This window comes from Falco cherrug, chromosome 2 (genome assembly GCF_023634085.1).
Source record: "Falco cherrug isolate bFalChe1 chromosome 2, bFalChe1.pri, whole genome shotgun sequence".
In the NCBI taxonomy this organism is placed as follows: domain Eukaryota; kingdom Metazoa; phylum Chordata; class Aves; order Falconiformes; family Falconidae; genus Falco; species Falco cherrug.
In genome coordinates this window covers 23,186,374-23,205,992 of record NC_073698.1, presented here as the reverse complement: position 1 = coordinate 23,205,992, position 19,619 = coordinate 23,186,374, and the positions used below count along the sequence as shown (strand labels likewise).

Below are 19,619 nucleotides of genomic sequence, written 5' to 3'. Positions count from 1 at the left end.
TTCCCAATTTTTGGGTCATCAGTGAAGAATATGGCTGTTTTCCAAGGCACCTGCCTCTTCTGTCCAGTGGATCCTGGTGTATGGAGCCAGGCATCAAGGCTCCTGTGGACATGGGGTTCCTCCTAAAGTTACCTCGGTCAGAGGCAGCACAACTGCAGCCTTTCCTCCTTCCAGCGGTGCTACAGCTGGAAGCAAACAGTTCCTGGAACAAGCCCTGATACAAGGCAGCAAGTGCACTAGGCCTAATAGTAGAGGAGCCATGTGTTTGATTTACCTGCTCCATGAACGAAGCTGGCCAGGCCTGACTCATCACCAAGGTATGCTCGGGAAAGAGAAGGACTCAGCTCATTTTCTCTGTGTTTTATTTGTCCCCGTGTTGTGATCCCAGAAGCACTGGGGAACAGAGGAACTGCATATCAGGACAAGTGGTAGGAGGAGAAGTGACAGAGAAAGGCAGAGACTAGGAGAAGCCTTCCCTCCATGCACTTACTTCTTTGCTCCATCATTCTTTGTGCTCACAGCTAAAGTGCTGCTGGGGCACATCAGTGCTTGCAAGGTGCACAGAAAGGTACTGTAAAGGGTGCTGGAAGCCAGTGGGCAGCAGCAATGAGGATAAATGGTAAATGGAATTAAGTAGTAGATAAGTGAAAGTAGGTAGTATTCACTACTAAAATGGACACTGCAGATTTTCCACATTTCATTGTCCTCCCTAGGTGCTAAACCAGACACGTTCCTGACTGCTATAAAAATATCCTTGAAGATATGGTCATTCTTATCCTTGTCCGGGGTAGAAGAAAGCAGGAAGGGAACTGCCTTTCAAAGTCACAGATTATTGGAAGCCACGTGTGTGCGTGGGTTCCCTACACTTATAGGAAAACCTCTCATAAGAATAACCCTATAAATCATCAAGAGTGAAGGGAGCCCAATGACATTTTTCTATTTCCAAAGTAAGACTCTAAACATAACGCTTAAGTCCCAGCCAACTCTGCCCCATGTGGAGGCTGGATTGTAAGGTGCATTGTCCAGCCTGACAGACCCTGCTTTGCTGGTCATTGCAGGGCTGTCATTCCATCCCTGGTTGCACTTCAAAGCACTGAAACCTTCCAGAGCAACGTTTCTTCTCTCAGCCTGCAACATCTCTCCTCGGCTGTGGTCATGGCAGCAGCAGCAACCGCAGCGTGGGAGGTAGCAGGCTTCAGTGTCAGACTGGAAAGACTTTCACACTTTAGGTTAAATCACTGCTTTCGGAATTGATTTATGGGCATAATTTTTCATACCTGAAGGGATTTTCAGGCAAATATATGGGTTTTTAATGATGGAGGCAAGCACAGACTCCCAAGCCTACCTTTCATATGGTCAGCACTGCAGGGTTCTGGGACATGGTCTTGTACATGGGAGGTAAAGCAGGGTTAGCACAGGGTGTGCATGAGCTCCTGTTTCTCTGCCCCAGCCTCAGCCAAAGCGTGGTGGTAGCACAGCCCCAAGAGGGGCTGCTGGATGCAGCTTTTCTGACAGCAGCAAACCAACCATCATTTTGGAGCAGGATCTGGCCTGCGTGTGACAGCAGCTCCCAGCTCCTGGCCAGGGTTTGCTTAGCTGTGCACTGTTCACATTCGATGCTCAGCCCTGCTTGGAGAAAGAAGGCAGCGTTAAACATTCCCTGCCTCGTGGTCCTTCATGTAATAACAGTCAGTATCTCGGTGGTGCAGAAGCAGAGAAGGAAGCTTTTGCTGCAGTACCAGGGGATGTACCTGAGCAAAGCAGGAGCAGTAAAGGTGTTGCCTGTGCAAAGCTGCATCAAGACCTGCAGCCTCACTGTCTTTCCCTGGAGCTATAGGTAGAACCGATGTCTCCATAGTTTCTGGTGCTGTGGATGCCTGTGCCAGCTGCCCGAAGGGAGAGAAAAATCACCCTGAATCTTGCTCAGCTTTCCTTTAAAATAATTAACACTGAATTCATATGATTCTTGAGCACACACCTCTCCCATACATGTCTAAGTGACTTGAATATTGCCTGAGAAGGAAATAAAAAGATATATCATGCTTTTAATCTCTTGCCTAGTTTTAAAAGCCAGGATTTTTAGAATGTCTTGTGGAAACCCTAACCCTAGCCTAAGGTTAAAGGTGATTAAATATAAATTATGAACTATTTCATAAGTGACTGTATCTCCTAGGAAAAATTTACAACAAAAAAGTCTGGACAACTGTTCTTGGTGAAATGACATGGCACAAGAACTCTAGCAGCCTTATAAGTCTCCATGTCAGCCTTGCCTTTCCCCAGCACAGTGCAGGGCTGGCTGCTCTGCCAGGTGAAGGTTACCGTGAACCTTTACCTTTACAAGGTCCCAAAGCTGTCTTGATTCAGGTAATGCTAATTTTCCCATTTATGTGGTTGTAAAAAGGATGAAAAAGGAAAGAAAAAAAATGTAAAAGTGCTAAACCCATTAACTACGTCAATTCTTTGAAGAAAAATACTTCATTCATTAGAACTAAACCATGCAGGTCTGATTCTACGTCCACTCATAAAAATACCTTGGCACCGTGGTCAAACAATTCGTATCAGTTCTGCAACTTCTCCGTTTTCACAGCAGAGCATGGAAAAAATCGAAACCGAACATGTTATACTAGAGAAAGGACAGGCAAAATTTCAGCCACTGGATATGCTGTTTACCCAGGGCAATGCACTGTATGAATCTTAGCACAATATCTGCAGCTGGATCTATTTTTATAGTAGCTCCCATAGTGCAATTTCAGTGCCAGACCTTGTGAAAAGTACACAGAAATTGTTCCACTGCGTGTTACTAGTGACAGGTTGATGCTAATAAATATTGATGAGAAAAGCTGAGGTTTAAAAATGGGTTTATGACCCAAAAAAGTTTGAGAAATGTTACTTTAATTAATACGGTGCTTTGCTTCTTAAGCAGAACAGTTTTATTTGAATTTTGCTCGTATAATCATTGGTAAAGTTCTCACTCATTGACTGCGTTTTGATGAATAAGGATATACAGGTTTGGATGATAAATTTCTCAGGCAACTTGCAGGAATAAATGACCAGAAATGTCCATGTTTGCACACACATCTTAATGCCCCCAAAGGAAAGAAAAGCAATAGGCGAATTACGTCTTCGGCTCAAGTCTCCACCTTATTGTTTAAAGTCTCATGTAAAATGGAAAACCCCAAAGAGCTGTGGCAAGTTAACTTCGTTTCTTCCCCCTCGCTTTCAACCGAGGGACTGGGATCATTCTCTAGCCAGGGGGGCACAGACCCTCCTCCTTCTCTTCCCCCTCCCGTGGCTCTCCCGGACCAGCAGCGCGGCAGGGACTGTGGCGGTCCTCGAAGGATGCTGGAGGGGTTGCAGCTGCCGGGGGCAGGTCCGGAGCCTCCCCGTCGAGGGGGGGAGGACGATCCTCCTGTCCCACAGCAAACCCCATCGGCTCCTGCTTCCTTCCACCCGCTATTTTCTGTTTCTCGTTTGAGCGTGATTTTTTTTCCCCCACTCGGCTGAATTTCCGACCCTCTTCGAGGTGGCCGCCTGAACAGCTCGTTTCCCTTGTACAAAATACCCACTGTCGCCGTTGTCGCGACAACGCAGATGTTTCTGGCGACAGGCGGGCAGCGGCTGCAGGGAAGGCGGGCTGGCTCCGGGACGGCGGGTGGCAGAGCCCTGGTTGCCCGGCTCCCCGCAGGGAAGCCCCCGGCCAGCCCCCTCGCCCCGCTCCAGCCCGGAGGAGCCAGGCTCTTTTGCACGCCGGGCTCGGGCCCAAAAATGTCACCTGGAAAAAGGCACCGCAGCGCCTCGGGGGCCGGCTGGCCCCCCACCTCTGCTGGGATGTAAAGCCAGGTCTGCAGAGAAAAAAAATGCAGAGAGCCGCACCGGGCCGGGAGCTTCTGCTGCAGGGAAATTGCTTCTCTCCGAGGAAGGGTCCGAGCTTGTAGAAGAGGTGGAAGGGAGGCAGGAGCTCGTCCCTAAAGAGAAATGTCGCTGGGACCAGACCTGCCTCCCAAAACACGTCCCGCTCTCGGCTCGCAGCCTAATCTGCCTCTGCGCTCTTCCCGGAGATCACCCGCGGATTTTCTGACGCATCTCCGGGCTTGCCCCCACCCGTCGGGCAGGCGAGCGCAGCCCTGCGCGCTGCGGAGCCCCCGCCGCGGAGCCCCGACGGCCGCGGAGCCGCGGTCCGCATCGCAGCGTCTGCCGCAGGCGCTGGCGGAGCCCGGCGGAGGGTCCGGCTACCTGTGCCGGTCACGGTGAGCCGGTTATCGGGGGACACAAATCCTGCCCGCAGGACACTCGGGCTCTTTTGTTTTGTTTTAGTTTGGGGTTTTTTCTTTTTTTTTTTCTTTTTTTTTTTTTTTTTCCTTTTTTTTTCTTTTTTTTTTTCCCAAAGGCAAAAGAAAAGGAAATAAACCAGGTTCCAGTTTCCAAAGACGTGAGTAAGTAGTCCTGGGGCAGCCTTCGGTAGAGCCTACAGAAGGGCCTAGAAGGGACGGGGCCGGCGGGGTGTCAGCCTCGGGGCGGTCTGGGGCGCTGGGTTCCGCGTCCGCGCTTGTGTCGCGCTGGGCACGGTGGGACCCGCACCCCGGCGAGGCGGCCGTCAGCGGTAAGGCGGCGTGCACTCGCTTCTCCTTCGGTGTCCAGACGGCTCTGTGTACCCAGGGCTGCACACACCGTCGGTGGTCGCCCGACACCCGCCTTCCCCGGGAGAAGCTGCCCCGTAGTGTCGGCAGCGGCGCGGGGTGCCCGGGGAGAGCGGGAGAGGTGCCCTGCGGCCCGCAGCGAGCCTCGCTTGGCGGGGCCTGAACACCTTTCGTGTAATTTTTGCGGTACGGGAGTTTCGGAGCGGTGGCACCGAGTTTCCCAAGGGGAAGGCGAGCGAGGGTCGGGCACGGCACGGCACGGAGGCGGGAGGCCGGCGCCAGCCCCTCGGCTCTCTCCCCGGTCCCGTCCTCTTCCTCGGCCCGGGGCGTGGGGCTCCCCGCGGCTCACCGAGAGTCCTGCTGCCTTCTGGGGGCGAGGCTGGGGGCGAGCAGGTCCCTGGAGGCCCCCGAGGGCAGGTTCCCAGGCGGGCATGGCTGCAGATCCTCCTTGCCCTGGAGCTCCCCGGAGGACACCACACAGTCTTGCTCGGGGACATTGCTGTTGCCCGCCCCTCGCTTTTTGTCTTCTTCCTTCTTCCATTTCATCCGCCGGTTCTGGAACCAGATCTTGATGTGCCTCTCGGTCAAGTTCAACATGACAGCCAGCTCCACCCGCCGCGGCCTGGAGATGTACTTGTTAAAGAGAAACTCCTTTTCCAGCTCCAGCAGCTGCGCCCGGGTGTACGCTGTCCTCGTCCGCTTGTTCTCCTCGGGCTCCACCACGTAGGACCCCCCTGGAGAGAAGGGAGAGTCAGCCCCGGCCCGCCCGGCCGCCCCCTCGGGCTGCGGGGGGGGAGGCATGTCCCCGCACCCCTGCGCGGTGCAGAGGACACGCGGGGGTAAGCAAGCGGGGCGAGGGGGTGGCCTCGGAGTGAGACGTTGCTGGTGGCGGCAGTCACGACTGCTGCCATTTTACGCTATAATAATTCATTTTTGTCTTTTAAACAATTTGGTCGAAGCTTTCAGGGAAGCGCCATCCCTCGAGCCGGGAGAGATGCTCAAGAGCCACTGGTCGAGTGTCACCGAAAGCTCCGAAGGACTCCTGGGTCCAGGGCCTGGCAATTGCTCAGATTCGTGTAAAAAAAAAAAAAAAAAAAAAAAAAAAAAAAGAAAAAAAGGGGAAAAAAGGAAAAAAAATAGAAAACAAAAGAAACCTCAAGCCAAAACAATAATTTAAAAAAATTAGTTCTCTGTGTGCTAACACACGCACAAGCAACCAAAAAACAGAATTAAAGCCAAAAAGTAATTTTAAAAAAATCTCACCTCTCCAGTAAAAGACCCATTGGAGAAGCCAGCCCGGCAGCGGGTCCGGCGAGGTCCCACGGGGGGCGCGGCGAGGAGCGCCGGGCACGGCGGGCGGCTCTCCCCGACGAGGCCTTGCCGCGGGCACCCGGCGGCACAGGCCGCCAAAAGCTGGGGGGAAGCCTGGTGGAACAGGATTTAGGGTGTTTCTCCCGGGATATCGCCACCCTGCAGCCCTGGGCTCGCGGAGGCTTGGGCCCTTTCGCGGCCGCCGGGACCCCCGGGGCCGGAAGCGCAGCCCCTGCGTTCCGCCAGGTTGGTGGGACCTTGGGTTTGTCATTCTCGGAAACAGCGTCGGGATCGCCATTCCCAGCTGCCGTCCTGCGTGGGTACAGGGGCGCGGGTGGCACCGGCGGGGCAGCGAGGGGGCTGGGGTGGGCGCTGGAACCCACGGCTGCTGCTGGCAGCGCCGGGAGCCCGGCTGGGTACGGGTTCGGTGGCGGCACCATCCGCAGGGAGCGGTGGTTGGAACAGCCAGGTTGAAACAGCCATTTGAAGGGTGCTACGCGGGCTTTCCCGCCTCTCATCTACCGATTCCCATGATTTTATATATATATAATGTTTATAAATACAAACCTATGTATATAAACTTGTGTGTGTATATATATATATTTAAATATATATTAAAATACATGGATACATTAAAATGTTTATAAATACAAACCTATGTAGATACACCGATGTGTATATGTATTAAAATATATATTAAAAGACATGTATATGCATAAAAAAGTTTGCAAGTATAAACCTATGTATATACAGGTATGTTTCTGTACGGATGTGAAAAAATTGTTCTGTTATGGTGGAGTAAACAAGTGCTACCGGGCGGGCGGAGCAGCCGGGGCTGGTGGGAGGCCCGCGGGACGGGCGAGCGCCCGCAGCCGGCCAGTAGCCCCCGGGCACGGCGACCCCCGCAGCCGGGCACGGCGGGTGGCACCGGGCCGGGCTCGGCCGCGGCCTCTCTGGGCGCCTTTCCCTGGCGGTAACAACGCGAAGCCCCGCAGCATCCACGGACGCCTAAATCCCAAGGGTTTCCACGCAAAATGAAACCTGAGGCGGTACCGTTTGCAATGTATACCGCTGCGCCCCTCTCGCTGCGCGGGCGCGCACAGCGCACCCGCGGTAGCAGCAGCCCGGTGACACGCACCGTGTCACCTGCTGCACGGCCCTCGCCTGGACCTCCCGGCAGAGCTGGAAAGAACTGGGAAGAGTTTTCGGCCTTTACGGGAAAAGTTTCGTTTTGCTGATGGTTTTGTCATTCCTCGGGTACAGGAGACAGAGAAGAAAAAAAAAAAGGTAGTTCTAGAGTTTGGCTTTAACTTCTTTTTTTTTCTTTCTTTTTTTTTTTTTTCCTTTCTCTCTTTTACTTTTTTTATTCCCAGAATTTATTCAACCCAAGGAAAAGGATTTGATTTTCCCCCCACTCACGCCCACCCCTCCGGCTCAGTTTGCCGCCGGGCCCGCGGCGTGGGGCAGCGCTCCTCTCCCCTTCCCGGCGGCTGCGCCTCCGCGGGGACCGTGCACCGCCGCCTGTCCTGCCTTCCCCCTCCGTCTGCTCCGTGCAATTCCCAAACTATTTCGCGGTGATTTTAATACTCCGGTCCTTTTTTCAACTGTCTATTTGAACAAAGCCATTGGTATAATATTTGCCGTATAGGCGTGACAAAGGCGCAGGACACGATAACATTGTGCAGGCAGAGACAGAAATATTGTTGGGCAGCGGAACTTTTTGCCCAGATAGAGTTTCTTCCCCTCGCTGGCAGCTCTGTTTCGTTTGTGCATTGTTTCCCCTGCCCTGGGTTTTCACTCGAGAAGGTGCACTTACGGCTAAAACCCACCGGGAAGCAGGAGGGGGTGGGAATGAGGGGCCAGAAGGGGAGAGGGGCTCTGCACCCCGGGCACCGGGGAGAGCCGAGAGACAGCGGAGAGGGGCTGTTCGGCTGCCTCGGGGTACCGGGTGCTGTTCGGCGGGTACCTGGTGCCGTGCCCTGCCCCTGTAGCCCTGCCTGCCGCCTCCCCCCGCTCCACCTCGCCGGGGTCTCCGCGCCCCCCGCCTCGCCCTGCGCGGACCCCCGCGGGGAGCCCACCGCGCCGGCGGAGCGGCCACCCCCTGCTCGGCGAGGCAGCCGCGCCCGGCAGGCGTTTGCACCTCGCCCCGACTTGGCGACCATTAGTTAATTGGTGAAAATTAATTCGTTAATTGTTGCTCAGGGCTTGGGCAGCGCGGGGAGTGGCGAGCCCGCCGTCGGGGACCGGAGGGCCGGCTCCCACCCCAGCGTTCAACCCGACGGTAGCAGCTCCACAGCAGTGGGTCTTTGAGGGGCTGGGAAGGAGCGGCCCGGGGCAGCGACCCTCCAGGACCCCTCCACGCTACAGCCGAGCGGCGGGAGCAGGACCGGTGCAGGGGAGGGCTCCTGACCGCCGGTGGAGAAAGCAGCGGCGGGGCAGAGGCAGAGGGAGGCGGCGGGGCTTACCGGTCCACTGTCCCTTCCAGGCGTGCGATTTGGTGGACTTCATCCAGGCGAAAGGCACCTGCGCTCGGGGCTCCTCTATCGCCCCCGTGTCCGCCCCGTCTGCGAAAGGCAGCGTGTCTTGGTGGGGAGGAGGAAGATGAGGGTGGTGGTGGTGATGGTGATGAAGGTGGGAGACCCCGGCATCCTCCGTGATGGGGGGCACCTCGTAAGGTGAAATGTCTGGCGGGCTGCCTTGCTCGAGAGCCCCTAAGGCGCTGGGGTAAGGAGCCTGCTGCTGCCTGCCCATGTACAGGCAGGCGGGGGGGCTGGGGTTGTAATCCTGCGCCTGGGCTCTCTGAAACGCACACGACTCCTTGTAGAGCTGCGCCGAGGCGTAATACTGCTCGTCGGTGTTCATGGCGAGCAGGGCCGGGGTGGGGTGGGGTCTTCCAACTTAGGGACACATAGGGCTGCTCCCGCTCCCGGCGCCCGGGATGCCGCTTTGACAGCTCGCCTCCCCGCCGTGCCCCGCCGCCTCCCCATAGGCGCCGCTCCCCCACGTGAGACCTCCCTCGGCCCTCCTGGGCGGGGCGCGACCCGTAAGGCGCCACCCGGGGTGGCCCCGGCCCCGCGACCCCGTTCGCCTTAGCCGGGCAGGACCTGGACCCCCCCGACCCTGCCAAGGGGTGCCGCTCCCTGCTTTTGGGCCAGGAGCCCCGAGGAGAGGGGCTGAGGGGCCGGGCAGGGCGGTGGGGGGATTGCCCCGACGTGCCGGGCTCTGCGGGAGGGATGGCCCCTAAACCCGCTTTTTAGCTTCCCGCCCCGCTTGCCCGCGGGCTGCTCATCCCCCAGCCCCCCGCCTTGGCAACGGCCCGGAGAGGAAAACCTTTGGGGCGGGGGGGGGGGGGGCGGGGCGGGCAGAGAGGGGGACACGGCTTCTGGAGGGGTTTGACATCGGGGCACTTTTGGCTGCGGGGGCACCTCGGCCAGGGATGCGGGTGTTCGCAGACGGACATGGTGCGCCAGGGGGCCGCCCCCTCGGGGGGACCCGCGTGCCCGAGCCCTGGGAGCAGGCAAGGAGGGTCGGCTTTCTGCCCGCTCCCCCTCTGCCCGGGGTGGGGATGCGGCCGGTGGGGACCACAATGCTATCACCAGAGCGAGCGATAGGCAGCAGATTGTTTGCCCAAGAGGTAAATTTGGGAGCCTTCCCCGCGGCTTGGGCTGCAATGTGTTGACCCTCGGAGATAATCTGCTCCGAGCTGGTGCCGGTTGACTTGGTGACGAGGCTATGAGGAGGCGGAGAGCTACCGAAAGGGACAAAGATCACTTCCCTGCCTCCCTGCGCCCGGCCCGGCCGCCGCTCTGGCCGCCTGGGGGGCAGGCACGCTCCCTACCCGCCCGCGGGCCGCTGCCTCCCGCCGCCCCTTCCCCCGGCACCGGGGCTCCGGCCTCGCCGTCGGGGCACACACCCGCGGCTCCGTCTAGGGCGGCCGCAGGGAGCAGCGCGGCGGGCCCGCGTGCGGGCGGCTCGACCCGGCCCGGCTCGGCTCGGCTCGGCTTGGCCGGTGGCGGTGCACCCCCTGAGCTGGTGGGGCAGGAGGCTCCCGGTACCTGGCTCCCGCGCCCGTTCCGTGGGATCATAAACCCACCCCCATCATGACATTTTAAATGAGTTTCTGCTCTGAACCCACGCGGGACCCCATCCCTCAGAAAGCACACTGAGCCTTTGATTCAATACTGAGCCATTAAGCGATTGCTTTCCCAAGCCATTTAACAGCACCTCTTATGGATAAATAAACAAAAAGGGCTGTAAACCAATTATAGTGCGGATAGTGAAAAAGTATTTTATTAGCAGGAATTACCGATAGACATCGCCGCTGCTCGCGCTCCCCCCGCCCAGCGCCCTCCCTCTCTGTCCCCTGGCATGCCGGGGGGGTACCACTCTGCCCGGGGATCCCAGACGGTGTGCGGCCGGGGGGGATGCGCTGAGCCAGGCGGGCTCCCTTGTCGGTGGTCACCCCCGGCCCAGCACCCACGGGGCTGCTGTGCCTCCCCTGCGGTCCCTTGCAGGCATGGGTGTCTGATCCGGAGACTCCTTCTGCACCGACCCCAGACTAGCATCCCCAGCCCCTTCCCCACAGAACTTCTCCCCGGATCATTTACAGCCCCAGGTTTTCCACGGGCACGGACAAACAAACATGAGGCCATAAAACCCAGAGCAAATTGATTCATCTCCAGGGAGGACCATTACCTGGTGTCTTAATGCGGTCCTCTTTCTATAACGAACATTTCTAAATAGAACAAACACTTCTCCCTCTAAAGCAAATGAATTTCGTATAATTTAGAGCTAATTCTCTTCCATTCTGCCTGCGTGAGCAAGCGATAAGGGACGCTTTGCCATGCTAACAACAAGGCAGCAAGCTGCAGTGCAGGAAAAGGGCCCCACTGGGCATCCTGGCACGGGTGACCCTGGCTGGGCCCCGGGGGTGCTAGTGACCAGCAGCTGGGGGGCCACAGGCTGGGGACCTGAGCCCAGCTGGAGCCCAAGCCCAGGGATCACTGCTGCCTGCCTCATCTTCCTGGGATGCAGTCACTGAGGTCTGGCTGAAGAGCCCCGCCACAGCTGTGGATTCCCTGTGCTGCGGGTGATGGAGGAGGCAGGTGGGAGTGATGGGAATGGCTTCCTTTGCCCCAGAACCAGGCTCTGCAGACAGTGCTGTGCTGACTCAAGGCAAAAGTCCAGTGACCCCTTACCCTTTCCCTAAATTATGTCCACATGAATCGCCTCGGGCAGTTGCAGCAGAGTGTGCACATGAGAACCCCCACACAGATCTTCTCCAAGACTCCCAGAATTTTCTGCTCCAGGGATTTCCTGAGCCGTGCAGGTGTTGTAGTCCTCAGCTGATTCTTCCACACTTTAAGTCTCCTGAAAACCTTATGTAAACCTTATGCCTCCCACCCCTCTGCGGCAAAGTGTTCCTCAGATTAACTGCCACTGTATGAGGCACTGCCACCCTTTGCTGGCCTTGCACCTGGCTGCGTTTCATCAGTCCTAATGCTCCAGCTAGAAGAGCCTTGAGATGGGTAGGCACGATGTAAGAAATAAAATGGTGTGATGTTGCCTATCTAGCTCATATGTGGATCCTACCAGGCCAGCAGCAAGCACCTAACACTTTGAACAGTGAGCCCAGGGACTCCTGCACACACATTGTCATCTGCCAGCTGAGAACTTCCCCTGTGCCACCTCTCCAAGTCTGTGGTTTTGGCAGGCTTGGAGTAACAAGAAACTTGGCCATCCTCAGTCTATAGGTAACCATGGAAAGAGAAGACAGCTGATACAAACACATTTATTTCCACTGATAAATGTACAACAGAGTTTTAAGCATTGAAAGCAAAGAAAAGCAAAGTAAGGGACATCTTGTACACTACAACAAATTAACAGCAGGTTGGGTAGATTCTCCCTCACCTTAAAGCCTGGCTGGGTGTATGCTGCAGTTCAGCTGGAGGTCCTATACTTATGGTAGGAAGTTTTTATAGACCGTAGAAGCCCCTAAAGATCTTGGGGATATTTATGGCTGCCATGTTTAAATTACCCAGCTTCATCCATGGAGCTGGAAAGCTCACACTTCCAGCTCTGCACTGTATCTGATTCATGAGCACAGTCACACAACCACTAACACAGCTGTAGCTCATGCTGAGAACAACCTCGGTGGATCTAGGTTGTTTCCTCTCATGGCACTTTACTCCTTTGAGGTGCGTTAAAGTTGCTGTGATGATCTACTTAGAAGGTAAATCCTTATAGCAAATTTGTTATTCCAAGAGATTAAACAAAATCTAATCCATGAGTCTGTATCAGTAACTGAAGTATGATGGTGATTGTAGCAATGTTAAGTAGAACAGGCAGGTTGTAATTATCCTCAACACAAGTGCAAGAATTCAGATATTCAAGCACCAGTAACAAATGTTGCAGGTTCTCAGCTGTTGCCATCCTGCAATAAGATCACACAATAACCACACTGCAATACTTGAATTATCGTATTAGAATCAAGTGGGTTTTAAAGGATTTGTTTATATCTGACTATATTCCTCTAGCCTGGTGTATGCCTGACAGAGAAGAGATTGTCTGCACAGTTAACTCTTATTCCATATTATATGAAGCCTAAAACTTTACAATATAATACGAATCTGTCTGAGTGCCCAGGGGTCTGGAAAGCAAAGCCACATACCTAATGTCATATTTATGTGGCTTTAAAATGTATGCCAACATATACAACACGCATCTTGAAATCCAGTGGTGTTTTCAATTATCTTACCTTTAAATGGTTAATTTAAGACAGGGGTCCTCAAATTTTTTAACCAGGGGGGTGGCGTTGCGGATGCAGTGGCAGGCAGTCATCTGTGGCTGCTTGGTTTCCCCCCCCAACCCCCGGCGGGGGGGGGGGGGGGGGGGGCAGGGGGTTCTGTAAATACCGGGGGCCGGATTGAGGACCCTGGGGGCCGTATCCAGCCCGCAGGCCGTAGTTTGAGGACCCCTGATTTAAGAGCTTAATGTGAGCCACTGTATTTTGAAAGTCTTGTCCACTTCTTCCCCAGTAGTGTCTGACAGACTTCTTTGCAGGCTGCTGAGATCAGTGAAATGTAAAACCATCTGGACACAGTAGGTTTTTTTCCCCCTAGGAAAGGTGGCAGTAGCATTTTGTTTGCCTTTCAATGCAAATAATTTGTGAACCCCTACTTAATTTTCTCCCTTTCCCGTTATAACTGATGGTAGTTTCATCATTCCTCCCACCTCCCAGTCTAACTAGAGCATAAAATAGTAAGGAATATTAATCACACTTCCTTGTAGTGATATGGCTTGATTTTCTGTATCTGCATAACATTTAATGATTTATCAGTGCTCAATTGCTTTTCTGCAATCCACATTTAGACAGAAAAGAAGTATTTAAGGTGAGTGGAACATACTCAAAATAATCTCTTTTCCTCTCCCAGCTGTGCTCAAACCAACACAGGGAAACTGTATCCATGGCAAGGGCCAGCAGCCGGAGAAGGAGAAGTTGACTGGGAAACAGAGCTTTCCCAGGGATTGATTTTTAACCCCCTCCCATGACTGTATCTAGCAAAAAGGTAACCTTTCACAAAGCTGGTTAATAATCAATAACCATGTGAAAACAAAGCTGTCTTTCCCTCTTAGCAGTAACGATAAAAACAAGAGCACGAACTATTCCACCTGCCTTAAAGTAACACTGGTTCATCAGCTTTTTTTTTTTCTTGGCAAGAAGCCTTTTTGGTCTCTGAGTGATTCTGCATTCACACATGGCGACTTCAGTTTGCTCTTCCCACCACACATCAGCCTTTTCACACTGTAGGTGTGGGACACATCCTGAACTGCAGAAAGACATGTTTACATAAGCCATCTTGAATAAGACCTTGTCCAGGAAACATATAGGAAAGTTACTTTGGAAAAGGCTGAGAGTAGGACAGGATCTTAAGTGCATAGTGCCTTTTCACACTTACTCTTTTAGACCTTCTAATTTTCTTCCCATCTCCCTTGAGATTCATAATTTCATTTTCTGGTAGGAATATTGCCTAGCACCAGGGAAGCACAATTTAATTGCTTTTTAAGATGAGTTGAGGAATTACTTCAAAATACTGTGAACCTTTCCACTGAAAACACAGGATTTTCATGTTTCTTTGCCTCCCACAGCTTTCTGTTTTTCACTTCATGTTTATTATACCAGATAAGAGTAGAAAAAAAATATCACTATCTCTCTATATATATTCAGATAGTTACAGATAGAGGAATTCAGGGCAGAACTATGACCCAGAGACAACTCCTCCTCACATCTCTTGCTGCTTGATGTTTCCCGTAGATCCCAGGCTCTTCGGGGCAGGTCAGGTTTTGGGCTCAGCTGGAGCCTGGCCATGCAGGTGGCACCTGGCAGTTCTCACCATAGCCCTCTCCTCTTGTTTGTCCCTTGTCACTTTGTCGGATTTCAGCCATTTGGGCTGAAATTTTCCATTCTGTATCTCCGCCTCTCACCAAACATGTAGGGAAACTTTCCTTAAAATTGTTTGGACCAGCATGAAGATGAATCTGGGAAACACTGACACACTGGAACTGGCTGTGTGGGGAGGGTGTGGAGTCACTGCCTCTGTAAGTCTCTGAAAACAAGAGCAATGGATATATGGCTGATCCCAAACTGGAGTAGAGGAGTGGAATAGCTGACATCTGGAGAGAAAAACCCTACACAGAATTTTCCTGCCCTGTTTTCTTCGCTGCTGTGGTTCTTTGCTGGATTTAAGCATGTTAGAAGTCCTGCTGGGATGTTGTCCAACAGTAATGTCCCTCCAGACCAATTTCTCCTGTGCAGAGCTGCCTACGTTTAGCCAAACTCTGAACTGCTGCACATCACACAGGCTCCACTGATACGTCCTAACTCTTAGCAGCTAAAGCCCTTTACAACTTCTTTCCACAGCAAGCAGATCACTGCCCCGGGCCTCAAGACCGAACAAGAGCTCGCTGCATTGCAGTTGTGGTTTTGAGCCTAGGAGTTGAAAAGCTGGCAGATGTTCCTAACGCTCCATCCTCCAGCCCTGGGAAGCATGCAGGAGGAAGGTGATTTATGCAGAGGACACGTAAGATGCTCACTCTTCAGAGGAAAGTGTTTGAATTTCTGGATTTGGGCACGCTCTCAGCTCAGCTCTGGGTGAGACCCAGGAATACACCAGCCTGACCTTTTCCCTCTCCCCTGTCCCTGCCCACAGGGAGAAACACGGATGTAGGAGCCCGAGGAGGAGGAGGAGGGTGTGCTCTCACCAGCCCTCTGCCCAGGTGGGAAGCAGGACCTGAGCAGCTCTGCTGGGTGCTCCAGAAGGTCTCACCAAAGGGAGATCACAACCCTGATGAATCTTTTGGGTTGAACTTGCCAGAAAGGGTTTCCAGCTGCAAATGCCTTGCTTTTCCAGGTGACTGGCCTGCAGCAGCTTGAGGTGCTCCCAGAAGAAGGGGAAGCTTTTGAGGAGTCTGGTTGTGAACACCCAGTGCCACCAGAACTGGGCTCTGGAAATGTCTTGACCCCCTCCACTGCTGCCCACACAGGCTTTTCTTCAGCTGGTGGGTCCAGTAGCACTTCTGAGCACTTCAACTAGACACTAAGAATTACTGGAGACTTTTTAACTTAATGCCACTTGATCTAATGTGGATTTCAGAAGGTATTTACATGGTTATGCGATTATTGAAAACCATTTGAAAATCAGGGCACCAGATTTCATTCAACTTTCTGTAAACTGGTATCACATCAGCCCTGGAGGTGCTGTGAACCTGTCAGAGCCCACAGAGGGAAGCGCTAGGAAGGAGCCTGTGGGAAAACCATCGTCCTGTCCTCTGAGCAGTGAATAAGTCTTGGACTCAAGGATTCCCAGGAGAGAAAGTAGAACAAATGCAGAATTGGTTTAACTGGGCTTTCTATAACATGTTATAAATCAGAGTCCTGGGAAGAAACGGGGATGGCAGGAGAGAAAATACCATCTCACAGAGTACGCAGACAGCAGCATCAATTGAAACTGCAGTCAACTTCCTTGCTTGTATTTCCTTGCCTGTGTAATACACTGCAATGGGCCAAATTCTTATGTTTGTCCAACAAGGTAATAGAAATGTATCTACACCTTACATGTCCGATCAGTTATTAACACAGATTGAATTCTCAATATTTAAATAAACCATATTTTTAAAACTAAGAGACATCTGCCCTCTGAAAACTTTTTACCTCTCGAAACTAGAACTTTCTCACAGATAATTCACAAACACAAAACTAAGCAGAAGCAATTAAACAATATGGATTGCTCATTTGCTCATGCAATGACCACTGTTTTCCCTGTGTCTATAAAATAATCTTAATATTGTGCAGTGTAACATCTATTGGTTTGCTTATTTATTTAGAATATAATGCTTGCAGTGCAATTTAGTCATGTTAAGGATCCATGCAGCCTTGAATATTTCCGCTTATCTGCAACATTCTTCTGCTCGCCTTTCTTGCTCCTTGCCTTGCACTTGCCTTGCTTTGCCTTCCCTTCCCCCACTTTCTCTTTCACTTGCTTTTTCTTTCGCTTTCTCTTTCTCCATCATAACTTTCTTAATTGTCTTTCCATCTAGTATTTCCTGGTCGCTTATTTATATATTTTTTCCTCATCTTTGTATACTATTTCTGGTCAGTGCTTATATATTTATAGCTGTATAACATTTGCAAATTAAATTAAAAAAATTAAATTGCAAATTTCAAGTTTGAAAAACTGTGGTTTAAACCCACAATTTCATAGCAGAGCAGAAAAACAATCAGTATCTTTATGGAGTGATGATGAACTGTACACACATAACGGGTATAAATTTAACTGAAAGCTTGACTAGATTTTCATTCTCTTAACAATGCATGTAGATTTTATCACTCCTTACCTGCATACTGGAAAGCACAGTGTCAGAGCTTGAAATGAATGATTTTATGTACCTAAACACTACCTGATTTAATGCATCAGCTGACAAGGACAAAGACATTGATTAAATGTCCTGCCTCAGGTGTCCAGAAGGCTGGAAAAGGCTGTTTCCTCAAACTAACCAGTGAAACTCCACCCAGTAATCATTAACTCGGTGTTTGGTCCAAGCCCTAGGAATAACAGGAGGTTTTAAAAAGTGGTGGTCAGAAAATACTTGGTGTGATTTAGGAGACTCATTGGTCTTGTCCATTGAGGGAGCATTGGATGGGAAGAGTCTCTCCTGGCTGGTAAGGAATGCATTGGGCATTGGATCCTCGGAAGGGCATCTCTGGACTCTTAGCAAGGAATTAGAGAGGTGGTCGAGCTGGAGTAATATGGAAAGACAGAGGGAAGAAGAAGAAATTCCAGTCTGGTTACTCTCAGTTCATTTGAATTTATAAAAGCCCTTGGCTGCCCTGCGATGACTCTTGACACAGGTGGTGTCTGCTCTGCCAAGGAACGGATTAACACTTGAGCCAGTGGTGAGAGGCTCCACTGGGTTTTAAAATTTAAAATGCCATGTGGTGGGCTTCAACAGAGCAACACCAAGCCACCGGGTTTCCAACCAGGCATTACCATTGGATCCTTTGATTTAAGGCTGTTCTCCTATCTTGCATCTACAACAGTTTTTCAGAGTCAGTAAAAGCCACATGGCATTAAACCTTGGTGAGACTAATTTCATCATAGCAGCTGAAGAAAGAGATATCAAGCTGTAGTAAAGAAGCTTTCAGAAGCTCAACAGCCATCAGGGCTATGTGGTCCCAACTGCCTCCTCTTGGAGTAATGCCCAGTCCAAAGACCCAGCACAGATCAAGGCTCAGGGGAAGGAAGGCACCTGCCCCAGGAAATAATGTCAGTGAAAGACTCCAGGTCTCCCACCCTTGGCTGGTGTCCTATGAAAAGATCACTGCTCATCCCATTGTGCTTAGGAAACCTCCAATTGAATAAATGAGTGCTACAGTTGCCAAAATCGGCCTCTTAAACTAAATGACGCTCTTGTGAACCTCAAATGAAATCAGCTACTTTAGTGCTCAACTCATTTGTGCAGCGGCGCCATTAATATGGTTGTCAAATTTTATGGAGTAGCCAGGTTTTGGTTAGCAGTGCAAGAGGGGGTAAGAAGGCAATTATTGGTCTATTTTCTATGCACATTGGAGCAGAAACCTGTACATAAAGGAAGTTCTTCTAGCAGGTGTAGCATGCTAAAAAGCTTTCACCTAAAATTATATAGCCTGACAAACAATATAAAAAAGTAGATTGCCTGATAAACAAATAACGTGTCAGCTATTTATACAAAACCATACTACTTAGACTCTTCAAGCTTGAAACAACTGTGTATTTTTTCCCCCATTAAAATGTTATGATGGTCAATGCATAAATTGTTTTAAATTCAGATTTGATATCACTGTGTTTTCAAAGCCTGGATGGATTTAATACTTTTCCCAAGATAAAGCATTATCTGTGGGTGGATGTGGAAACAGGTCCAAGGATTTCCTTCCCCTCTGGAGCCATGACGTGTGGGGTCAGCAGTCTCCAGGGCTCTGATGCCCTTGTGGGAGCTGAGCAGGAGTATTGGAAGGGATGTTGAAGTAAACAATCTCTTCCAGAGGTGAGGCCACACAACAAACACCCTCTGTGCCCTTTTCTGTGGCTTCACCCAAGATTCTCATCCCTTTTTTATCAAGATAGACTTAGACAATCTGTGAGTCCAAGGGGAGGAGGAGTCCAAATTAGTATTCAGCAAAGCAAAACTGCCCGTTCTGCCTCTTGCCATCCAGTGGTTTTCACCTGCGCCACGTGCTGCTTCCCACCTCAGTCACTCCTCTCAAACCAGATCCTGGCACAAAGTCCCTCTGCCTCCATGACACTGCCTTGCCAGTGCCTCCTTTTTTGCCTAGGTCTGTGTGTGGTCCCAGCACACACCTGTGAAGGTTTTAATCCCCCCCTTGGTGGGAGCAACAGGGCTGGGGTCCGGGGGGGCGCCAGCTGCAGATGGCAAAGCCACAAGTTTTTTCCACTAGGTTTTTCCTTCTTGGGCAGATGAGGCAGCCAGCCAAGCCCTTTGGAGACAACGTTCAAGGCACGCTCAGGAAAGGCAAAGGGCCTCTGCTAATTGCTGGCTTGACATGGGCACCAGGCAGATGGATGCAACGTGTTTAGTGCATGAATCTTCACCTGCCGCAAAGAGACCAGCTAACTCAGGCTTGGACATCTGTAGTTATCTGAGCAAATTCCCGCCTATGTGTCTTGTTGTTGTAACTTGGTATTATCTGCTATGAAGAGGCATGGGTAGCACTCTCATGCTTTGGCGCTTGGAGGGAAGGAAGTGGCAGGAGGTTGTGCCCAGAGTGCTTAACCCCTTCCTAAATACTGCCATTGTCACAGCAATAGCCTGGTACAAACACAAGCCTCGATGTGCAAGGTGTGTATTCTCCCATTCCCTGCTCCACACGCCTGGGTGAGGCACATATTGAGGTGTATCAGGCCACTCTCATATCCCTCACTCACCTGCTTTCCACCCCACAGGCACTCAGGACTGGGCCTGGAGCCTGAGTCAGGCTGGCTGCTCGACATGGTGTCAGGAGAGCCAAGCAAAACTCTTGCCTGCTCCTTACAGAGGGCACACCATACCAGGCAGCCAGCATTAGCCTCTCTGCCATCAGAAAAGAGCATCCTCCTGGCACCCGCTGGCCAAATGTCT

At 51.9% G+C, this 19,619-nt stretch overlaps 1 protein-coding gene across 1 annotated transcript; it reads right to left on the bottom strand.

The window, feature by feature from the left end:
- Positions 1–4,652: 4,652 nt before the first annotated feature.
- PDX1 (pancreatic and duodenal homeobox 1) lies at positions 4,653–8,821 on the bottom strand. Its single transcript, XM_005446461.3, has 2 exons — positions 8,414–8,821; positions 4,653–5,371 (listed from the first exon to the last, which is right to left on the bottom strand). The coding sequence occupies exons 1-2, from the start codon at positions 8,808–8,810 to the stop codon at positions 4,983–4,985; spliced, it is 786 nt and encodes a 261-aa protein (XP_005446518.3). The 5' UTR covers positions 8,811–8,821; the 3' UTR covers positions 4,653–4,982.
- Positions 8,822–19,619: the final 10,798 nt, after the last annotated feature.

Bases quoted from the DNA above. Each gene is read 5' to 3' on its own strand.
- PDX1 (XM_005446461.3), bottom strand. From the start codon at position 8,810: ATGAACACCGACGAGCAGTATTACGCCTCGGCGCAGCTCTACAAGGAG. The intron at 5,372-8,413 runs GTAAGCCCCGCC...CCTTCTCTCCAG, and splicing joins CTGGAAGGGACAGTGGACCG to GGGGGTCCTACGTGGTGGAG.